Raw genomic sequence first — 10541 nt, 5'->3', positions numbered from 1 at the left:
TTTGAGCCAATTCTATTTTCTTTATATTGTCATCTACTTAACAGCTTTAATGGTATTTCTTACCACTACTATGATGATGTGTAACTGTACTTTTCTGTTAAGCAAGACAACCTCAACAGCCTTTCTTACCTCATCGACGACTTCACTGCTATTACTAATCGGATGGCTTTAAATTTCCTCTGTCTTAACCCTGGCAAAACAGGGGTTCCTGTTTTCAGCTCTGACAGCTTTTCCAAGAAGGTTCATCATTACATCAGCTTTCATGCCACCAATATCAAATGACCTGCTAAGAATCTGAGTTTTGACCAGCATTTTGGTTTCAATTTTTTCACCTGTCTAATGTCATTCAGTCTTGATGACCTTAGACAGACCTTATGTATCAAAATATCCTTAAATATCAAAGTGATGTCAGTGATGTCCTGTTTGATGTTCCATTATGAAACGTTATGCTGCAGCTAACATCATTAAAAAACAATAAAGGAAGCCTTTTGTTTTATAATCTGGTGCTTTATTGTAACACATATTACAGTTTAAAAAAAGAAGAATCCTTTTTTATGTGCCTTTACATAACAAAGGCACATAAAAAAGGCTTAACAAACTCAAACAGCAGACACGGTCCTTCTTGCTGGCAGGTGCTCTATGCAGTGTGGCGCTGGATCAGACAGAATCCTGCAGAGGTGTTAAGAAGTCCCACAGCTATCTAAGGAGAGTAGAAAATGTCTGTAAGCAAGACTTCCAAATTTTTCACACAGTAATATTAGGTTTTTTAAAATAAAACAAAAAAATGGAAAGGAGCCATTTAAAGGGGAACAGCTTTGTTTTTGTAGTTGTCTCAAGATATACTGTATATAGGATCAACATGACTCCATAAAAGGAATATCAATCAATCTAACTTTTAGCAAGTGTTACATAGAGTATTTGATCATTTTTTCTGCAAAGTCAAAAAAGATACAATAATGCTTTTAGAAGTCATAAGGGGTGTTTTTTTTTTTAATAGTTAATTGGTATTTTATTGATATTAATTAATTCACCTGAATAAAAGCCTAGGAGGGTGCCATTCAGTAATTGTGTTTTTCATTGGTAGCTTAATAATAATAAACTGCTTGTTTACATTGTTGTATTTTGCACAACTCTGTTGCTTGTGACGCTCGCACACAAGAATTTCACTCACATGTACTGTACCAATGTACCTGCACATGTGATGTGACAATAAAAGTGATTTGATTTGATTTGAACTAAACTCATAAATCTTAATCGAACAAGCATGTAACAACAGGAACAAGCAAGTGAACGAATAGGCCAGGTGTGACCAAAATGCTTGCTAAATATAAAAGCAAAAAGCAAACCGAAAAAATCATCTTGGAAAAAAAATCATTCTTGCTAATTAAATTTGTTTTAAATTGTTTGTTGTCATCAGCAATTGTGAGGGTTTTATGTAGAAAATTGTGTTTGAATGTCACTTCCTCATGACATGCAGATCAAGGAACTATTTGGCATGAGAGTCTAAAATTCTTTCAGCTTTCAGATGTTTTGTTTTCCTGCCACAATTCTGCACTTTCTTACTGATACAAGAGATTTGCTGATACTCAGAAGCAGCAGCCTCCCTCTACCCACTGTCTTTTTATGATGAGGAACAAGAATGCCTAAAGGACTTATGGATAATGCTCTGGGGAAGCTTGGGGAAAAGTTCGGTTTTAAAGTTCACACTGGTTCTTGCTACAAGGTACTGTTGATGTTCAAGTGATACTTGAGAAAAAGACATCATTTCTGTTACTGCTACATTAGTAGGTTTTGTCCATCTCTTTGGAAAAAATGCCATACTCAAAGTGGAGAAGACACCCTTACATCCAACTGGCTTGGCTAATTCAATTAAAGCAACATTTGATTAAGTCCAAGCCTGAGAGCTTAATTAAATACTAAGGGTTAGGGGGATGCAGTTGTATGTGCATGTTTAGTATGCAATTACACATCTGGGGGAGTGGATGCACATGAATGGTGTGTGTGTGTCTGTGTGTGTGAGAGGCTGCAGGTGCATGTCTAATTCAGTTTGTGTGCTTATGCTTGCATTGCTGTTTGGGTGTGTGTGTTTTATAACTGGTTGCTAGGCAAGGGATGAGATAAACTGAGACACAAGAGATTTCCAACTCGCTCTTAAGCTGCTGAATACACAATAGGATGGAGTTCAACAAAGTTCACATCAACCACTTCTGAATACTAAGTCAATGCTACATGAATATGAATTTGTGTTAGTTAGTCAGATTTTTTTCAAAGGGATAAAATTCAGAAAAACGCCTTGCAGCCAAAACAAACAGGCAAAGATGTTCACGCACAAGGTAAGGGCACGCACGCCCCCAAGACTTTGAACTATCAACTTGACATCAACAAAGACAGGGCATTAGCACAGGCACAAGGTAAATTATGTGTTTTGCATAGAAATATTCACAATCAGCATAGAACAAAACACTAGCTGAGGTTTTGACAAAAATGGTCTTCTTTATGGCTATGCACGCACCGTTGTTTTGGGTCAGAGCGAGTCTGATTTATGGGTCAGCCAGTATTATCAGACAAGTCTGGCCCATCACAGATAAATGGCTATGAGGATATACTGGAAAGTCTTTATCCTGGCAATTATTGGACAATAAATATGTTATCAGCACTGACTCTCAAAATGTAATCTCAGTCTATCTCTATAAAGCGCATGATAAGAAGTAATTCAAGAACATCTTTATTTATGTATAATTAAAAAGAATCCAGACAGCTTTATATTTATTATTTTAACATTTATTTGAAAGTTGAGTTAGGAAATCTGTAACAAAAAAGCTCATATTATCGAATAATCCAGTTTATGAATACAATGCACATCAAATGACGATCTTAAGTTAGTATTCATTTGAAGGTTGGCCTGTCACTTCTTCCTTTGTCCTCCTTCCTTTGTCCTCCACTTGTAGTCAAATGTTTTTAAACCCACATCACATACCATGCCATGATATGCCAGTTTTTGAGGCTAATGGCTCTATTGGGATCACCTTTTTGGTCCAAAAATACTATTTTATTCCTATCAAATTTGTTATCTTTGGCATTGATCAGAGACTTAACAAAAAAAAAGACACACTTCCCTTGAGTAAACAAAAAATTCAAGGACGTTTGGCTTCATTGAAGTATAAAGAAATGTAATGAAAGAAGCAGTACAGTGTGTCAGTGCTAGGCCTACAGGTTAACATCTAAAATTACTTTTCAGGACTAAAGTAGTGAACCAAGGTGGCTGTGTGATTCAAAGGTCAGTGTTAAGTGGCTTAACAAAGAAAGAGAACACTTCTCTGAAAATGATCAACCTCAAGGACTCAACTAAAATCGAATGAAAAAACAGCTAATATCCAAAACTAGTTCGGAAAATGATTTTAAAAAAAGCCCAACTCCTTAGAAGCAAAATATACAGAAATGAGGGGTGGCTCAAGACCTTTACACAGTCCTGTACATAAACATGTTTGATTGCTGTATTGGGATTAAAAATCAATGTTTTCTTTTGTTTTTCTGGGAACAGATTTTGCATAGTTTTTCGCTGTAGGCAGGGATAAAGATTTTTGGTACTGGAAGTTTTTCTGGTTTTCTGCTTGTAGGCCAAGCAAAGTTTGTATTTTCTATACATCCAAATGATCACTTTTTAATTTCTTGGAAGCTTTATTTAGCAGGGGTCTAAGCCTACCAGATTATTCATTAGATTAGTCCTAATTTACAATTTTCAATTTTCATCCATTTAGATTCGATAAAGGTTTTAGGGGCGTGGCTTCTCTCACGGACAGGTTTGCCGCCACACCTGGGCTGATTGAAGTCACTGAAGCGGACCTGTGTCTTACCTTTGTGGTGCTGCTGCAGCTTTGGTGCATTCTTTTGGAATTATCTGAAAAATAATATGACTTGTCATCTTCAACAGCTTGTCCAAGAAGTTTGTGCTTCGGTTTTGGTGAGTGAAATTCTAGTATTTTAGTAGCTGTTATGTTGCACTAATTAGCAGGTATATGCGACCATGCGTAGCAGGTGCTGCTCGCTAACAACACTATAGCCTTAGCTAAACTTAGTACTTCACACTCTCATTCAAATATTATTACTTCATATTCATATTACTTCAAATATTATTAACAAATAAAACATGGTGACGACTAAAATGGTAACATTGAGATTTCAAAACGCAGTATCACACTGTGGCATTTCCATGTCGTTTATAGTGAATAGCTCAGTGTGCAAACTGCACTACAACACAACAACACACTATGATAGTGCGTTTTCAATAAGTGACGGCAGCAGTGTGTGCATGCAGTGTTGTTTGAAATGATGAAGACAGTGTATTTTCATTTGGCTCCTAAATTCTCCTGCAGTATTTGTTTGGATAACTATTTTCTAACTATAAATTGTTCTTGTTTTTTATTTATTTATTTTTTAGAAAGAGGGGCAATACATATTAATGAACATTTTAACAAATGTAAATATGCCAGATTATAGCCTTGGGCTAATTTCCATCTGCAGACCCTCTGGCAGGTTGGTGTTAAACACAAGTTAGTAAAAACATACAGAGACACTATTTACAGGTCATGTGACAAGGACAAAAACAGTGATCACATTATACTAGAACAAACAATGACAAGGAGAGTGGACACAGAGGACAGTATTTTTTTTTATTTTGGACTGTTTAAAAGTTTTCCTTACATAACCTGATTTGAATCCTTCTCATTTATGCAACTAAGGAAATAGTCACCAGAACATCCCTAGAAGAATGCTTGGTTGTCCTCCTTTGGTGAAACAGGGCTAAAAGCACAGTTTTGTGAAGTGATGCAGCCAGTGTTAGGATAGTGGCTTTTTTGCCCTCTTTGACACAGGTGGGCAGTGATTGAGGTTGTAGACTCAAAGCCTCTGCACTGAAGAATCTCACTGTCTACCTCTAAAAAGTAATTTTTGGGAGCAACGCCACTCTGTCTGCAGCCATAGCTCTTGAAGAGACACACATGGTCATTTCAGCCATTAGCAGCAGGATACCCATTACTCTTGGGGCACACCTGGACATGTAGTTAACACTGAGCACATGCCTGTGTACTGTGGCCCCATTTCCATGCTTTACTTAGAATGGATTATCATCACCTTTATGGCCATTTAAATTCACACTTGGAAAACACTTAAAGTTCAGTTCACTTAGTTTATAAACAGTGAACTAAATTTTCAAAGACTGACTAGTTCAAATTATTATTATTCTTTATTGTTCCGTGTGAGCCCTTGCTTCACAGACAGGGGACTTTAAGTGTTTTTGTCTTTTAGCATTTAAACAATGTTGCATAAACCAGAACAACTGAAAGCAGGCCAGCCTACAAATGTAATTCAGCTCTATAAGAATGTCTGCAGCTGTTAGTTGTTTGCATGATCTTATCCTTTGGTAGTGATTACTTCTTATCATCAATCACTAGCCAGATGCTCCAACTCAGTGTTGCATTTAAAATTGGTTGCTGATGTTCTGACTTTTGAAAATGTGAGATTTTTTTTTTTTTTTTTGGTCACAATCTGAGGATCTGTACTGATGGCTTCCTTTAAATGTACATAAGGACTGACTTCAGCAGTTCCTTTGGGAGCTGCATTGTCTAAAATCTTTCACCTCTTTCTTCCTTTCCATTCAACAAGAACAGTCCACGTTAGTGGAGATGAAGTAAACAAATATGAACAATTTACCATACTAAAATAAGTTGAAAGTGATAACAGACTTGGTTTGACATGAGCCATTCTTTGAGATGTGCCTTTTAAAGTTTCATATGTTGAACTCTCCTCTAGGAAGTGGGCAAGTCTGTGGAAAATCTTTATCTATACATCTATACAGCAAAACAATCATACTAGAACTTGCCATGCTGACAGGCTGTATTTCTGTTTTGCAGCATCCTTTCATGGGTACCTGTTAACTTCTGAGAGAATGAGTGATGCTGACATCATGTTCTTTATTTGAAAACAATTGAAGCAATGCAAAGAAGTCTGTTTCTCACAGTCTTTTTTTATACAATGTCATAATGTGTATTTTTAAAGTTTTAGTCCCATTTACAGTAAACTTGATGATACAGCAGGATATGCTTTAGGACGTGGCTACCTTGTGGTTGACAAATCACCGCTGTATGGGTGTGGAATCCTCTCATTCTTAGTCAGATCCACTCCTTGCTTGTCACAACTTTAGAACTTAAAGCCATGTTGGCTAAAATGCAAAACCCAAGACTTCGAAAGAGCACAAACCAAATGCTGACTTAGCATAGTGGTTACATCCATCTTTTGTGTACAGGCATGTGAAAAAGAGCATTTTCACAGCTTTACTACTTCCATAAGAATTAAGAGGGTGGCAATCAGGTGCTGTTAATCAAATACACTTGACAGAGCATCCACGAGTGTGATCACCTCTATTAAAGCAGATGTTTTGGGAATTTGCTGGTGTGGAGTATTCGAGTGCGAGTCAACACAATGCCAGTTTTCCCAAGAGTGGACATATCTCAGCAAATTTACACCAAGGTCAGACCATACAATAATTAGAAAATTAAATACAAAAACAAGAGCTACATCTCAAACTATAGACTTTGGTTAGCTTTTGAAATGTTTATGACATTAAAACTGGAAAAAGACTGAACAAATATGGCTTGTTTGAATGAGTTGTCATGAAAAAGCCTTTTCTAATTATTTTTTTGGCCTTTTATCAGCCTTTATTGGATAGGGACAGTGAAGATGGACAAGAAAGTGGGGGTGTAGAGGGCCACGGGTTTGGACTCGAACCCGGCCTACTGCTCTCCAGGCATTTTTTTTCCCACTTGTACAAGTGCTGTGTTGTGGTATACATTAATGCTCTCAGAAGATTTTTTTTTTTTTTTTTTTGACGGGGTGTGTGTGATAAGTCGAGCATATTAATTGATTAATTATTTTCTAGCTAATTGTACATGTTTTATCACCCTGATACAATCAGCTCCTAGCTGGGGCTACAGCGCCCCCATTCTGTTTGTCTGGTTGTTGGTAACTGCCAAATTGTAAACTTTATTTTTTGTTGTACAAGAACAAAAATAAATCCTCCAGTCTTGTTTTTCTCTCCCTTTCTGACTTGCTGTAAGGATATTAATCTAGGGTGTGTTCAGTCTTCTCAGAGAGCCTGCTGGGCTGTAAAAATAAAATTCAGTCCATCCATGTGACACAAACTGCATTCAGCAGGTCACATGACACAGGAGAATTGGCTCCAGGCACAGGGACATCAACAGAGTAACAAAGATGGTCACTGAGACAATTTTCAGCAGGATATAAAGTACTTGAATTGACCTCTATTTTCAGCTCTAAATGACTCACCCAGTGTCAGGGGGCCTTTTATGGTCACATGACAATTGGAGAATGTTTGTTTATGAGATACGCTTGAAGGAAAAAAAAGGGAACCACTTCAAGTCATGCTAGTCTCCTTAGTCTTGCAGTGAAGCAGTGTAATACCTGTCTTTTTGATGAGACTGGAAAATGACACAAATAAGTTCAGACTTGCTGTTACAAAATCATTTAAGCTTGACTTTGCTGTTTGTGATGACAATTTATCAAGAGACCAAAAAAAAAAAGATTTGGATGCTTTCGTGGATAGCACACATTTATCCAGCTCGTCAAAACAAAAGTAGGTATTGCAGTTTCTAGCCTAATTCATTTACACAGTAGCTTATGTACTGTAATAGCTGATGGCAGTATGTGGGGTGATCTGGGAGCCTTTGGTGAAGAAAGGAACTGGACTTGATGTCAGATGAGTAGTTTTCAGCCTCCCATGCTGACTGAGAGCAGCCTCCTTCCTATAATTTACCTTTTTTGGAAATGATCTGCTAAGTAATTAAAAATTTATTTCCCCCTCAAATCCCATAAGGGCAGAATATCTGCAAGGCATGCAAAGAATATCTCGTGCCATCTGGGACACAAATTGCTGCAATATCCCCGCTCAGTACTGACTTACAGCATTGTGTAAACGATTACCTGCATCGGCTTTTGTAGTAATGATGCAGCAAGTGTGCACAGTAGGCAGATTCTGTGGTTCCCTCAGCATGAAAGAGCACTTTGTTTATAAGTAAGTAGTTGAGGAATACCCGTGCCTCTGTCAGGGTTCAGAGTTATGCTCCCATTGGAGCCACTAGTATTAAACACAAGAACACAGTTTGGCTGAGGCAAACAGCAAAAAAGGTTTGTTGTATTTGCCCGAGGTGTCTTAATACCCATGTGCACAGCTGCTTTTTTTTATTCAGAGTTAACTCTTCACCTGTCCCATTTTACTTTTGTAGTATTTTAAAATTTATCACTAAAAGTGAGTTTGCCTATGTGTGTCTATGGTCCAATTACAGTGTAGTTGTCAGTTATTTGATCATATTGATGCTACTTTTTGTCTGTTCTGTCAGGAGAGGGGTCCTCTGTCAGTTTTCCTACATCCCATCTGCCCTTCTGTCTCTCAGTACTTGTTTGTTCCACAAACATATATGTATAGCATTTTTCTATTTTATTACAGCTTCAAACCTTGTCCAATTCAGGAGTACAAGCACAATATATATTGTTACGAAATCAGTTTCACCCCGGTTCTTTTATTCCTCGGGCATCCAGAGACGGCACTGGAACTCAGTAGTCATTTCACAAAACCTTTATTCATCTTCATTTAAGCATGCATCTTCTAGAAGGGAAGACGTGCAAGGCCGGTGTCCCTCTGCAGATCTTCCACTCCTTTGTTTGTTACAGCCAGCTTTATAGAAGTGACCCCATCATAAAACCCCCATGGTGTGCTGCAAACTCTGTGTGTGTATGCACGAGCACGTGAGTGCCTGTGTGTGCGCGTACCCGTGTGTCTATGTGAGTGACTGTGCATGTAGGTGTGGGTGCGTCATAACAGTCAAAGCACTGTGTGTGTGTGTGACTTCCTGGGGGTCATAAAAGTAATCTCACCCAAGCTACACCAAATTCCTTTAGACAACATACAAAACAGAGTTAACATATTACAAACACTGAGACCCCCACTCTGCATCCACTGGGCCAGTGGCCTCTTGTTGTCTTACATTTACAGATCATGTGGAGAGTCTCCTGCAAACCTACTTCTAAGTTATAACAATTATGAGTTTCTATTAAAGGTACAAGCATCAGCAACCCCCAACTGTAGCTTCCTGTCTCCTTTTATGACGGCAGAACCCAGTGTCCATAAATTCCTTTCTCTCTAAACAATTACACACAATCTCAGGCTACAGCTAAGCCAAACTAAAACACACAAACAAATCCTTCCCTATTCCTCTGACCTATTGCTGGACCCTCTCATCTAAGCAAATTTAACACATTACATTCTAATAATTATTTTCATGTATTCACTGTGTGTGTGTGTGTGTGTGTGTCTTTATAATGAAACAAGGTCATTAAGACTTTGTGGTGCAATATGAGATTTAAAATGTTGTTTAGATCATGAGTTCCCACAGCTTGGGTCTCTCTTCTCCTCTCCTTCTAGGTCTTTCTTTCTCTCCTCAGGTGACAGAGTGATGGATTAATCCCAAATAAACTCGTTCATCTTTCAATTAGAGCCAGTGTTGAGGAGGTGCCAGGCATTATGAAGCTGTCTGGAAGACTGGGACTAAGGTAGTGATGGAGAGAAGAAGGGAGGAGGAGAAAAGGGTGAGAGTGAGTTATGGCATTGGTGTGAGGGACAGAGATAGGTGTTTGTAAAAGACTGAGTGGGGAAAAAAAGTGAGCACAAAATAAGATTTCTGTGTACATGGGGGAAGAAATGCATTGGTTGAGGGAGCACATCCAACTATTAAAACATCAATCAGATTAGAACTCCCATGCCTGGCTGACCATCCAAAGCCTGCCCCCTTCCATCATCCCCACCGTGGTTTGCACTTTTACACAACTTTGGATTTCACTGATTTTGTGTTTTTGTCCCCTTTGTTTCTTGTGTGTGTGTGTGTGTGTGTGCGGTTTGTTTTTTCCCCCACTTTAGTTGTTTAGATTGTTATCTATCACATTAAAACTTCGTAAGCTATATAAATGCTAAAACCTTTTTTTTTTTTTTTTTTTTTTTTTTTTTTTTGGAAAAAGTAGTAAAACAACTTGAGTCAAATGAGTACAAAAGTAGCTCTTGAGTTGAGTTCTCTATTCAATGGTTCATTCTTAATTTGGTGATAGACTGCCCAGCCAAATAACTTTAGCTTTGATGATGTTTTAATAAGCTTATGTAATGGCAGAACATTTATTTTCATCTAAAATTGCAATTTTTTTTTTCTTGCATTGATAGGGTCAAGTCTTCTCCTCCAGCGTATCCCACATGTTGTCAGTGGAGTTCAGACCCAGATTAATCACCAGATTAGTTATTTAAAGATATTAAATTGTCTTCGTATTGGTTTTATAGTATAGTGGTTAACATACATGTGTATTCAAAAGATCCTTGGATTGAGACCAGGAGGAGCCACAAATCTGAGAGGGTTGCGTAAAGGAAATGCATCTGCTGTTAAAAATCTGCCAGATCAAATATGCACTTGAATCGGCTGGTACTGCTC

At 37.9% G+C, this 10541-nt stretch overlaps 1 protein-coding gene across 3 annotated transcripts in view; it reads left to right on the top strand.

The window, feature by feature from the left end:
• The first annotated feature begins 3792 nt into the window (after positions 1-3792).
• LOC113032772 (RNA-binding motif, single-stranded-interacting protein 3-like) overlaps positions 3793-10541 on the top strand; it is a 166977-nt gene continuing 160228 nt past the window's right edge. For 2 of the 3 annotated variants that reach the window (XM_026185864.2, XM_026185863.2), the window contains exon 1: positions 3793-3961. In XM_026185864.2, the coding sequence (XP_026041649.1) occupies positions 3911-3961 (51 nt within the window). In that variant the 5' untranslated portion in view covers positions 3793-3910. The remainder of the gene's footprint in view (positions 3962-10541) is intronic. The other variant, XM_026185866.2, reaches the window with a different exon arrangement.

Source organism: Astatotilapia calliptera, chromosome 11 (assembly GCF_964374335.1).
Source record: "Astatotilapia calliptera chromosome 11, fAstCal68.1, whole genome shotgun sequence".
In the NCBI taxonomy this organism is placed as follows: Eukaryota; Metazoa; Chordata; class Actinopteri; order Cichliformes; family Cichlidae; genus Astatotilapia; species Astatotilapia calliptera.
This window is presented reverse-complemented; position numbering and strand designations above follow the sequence as displayed.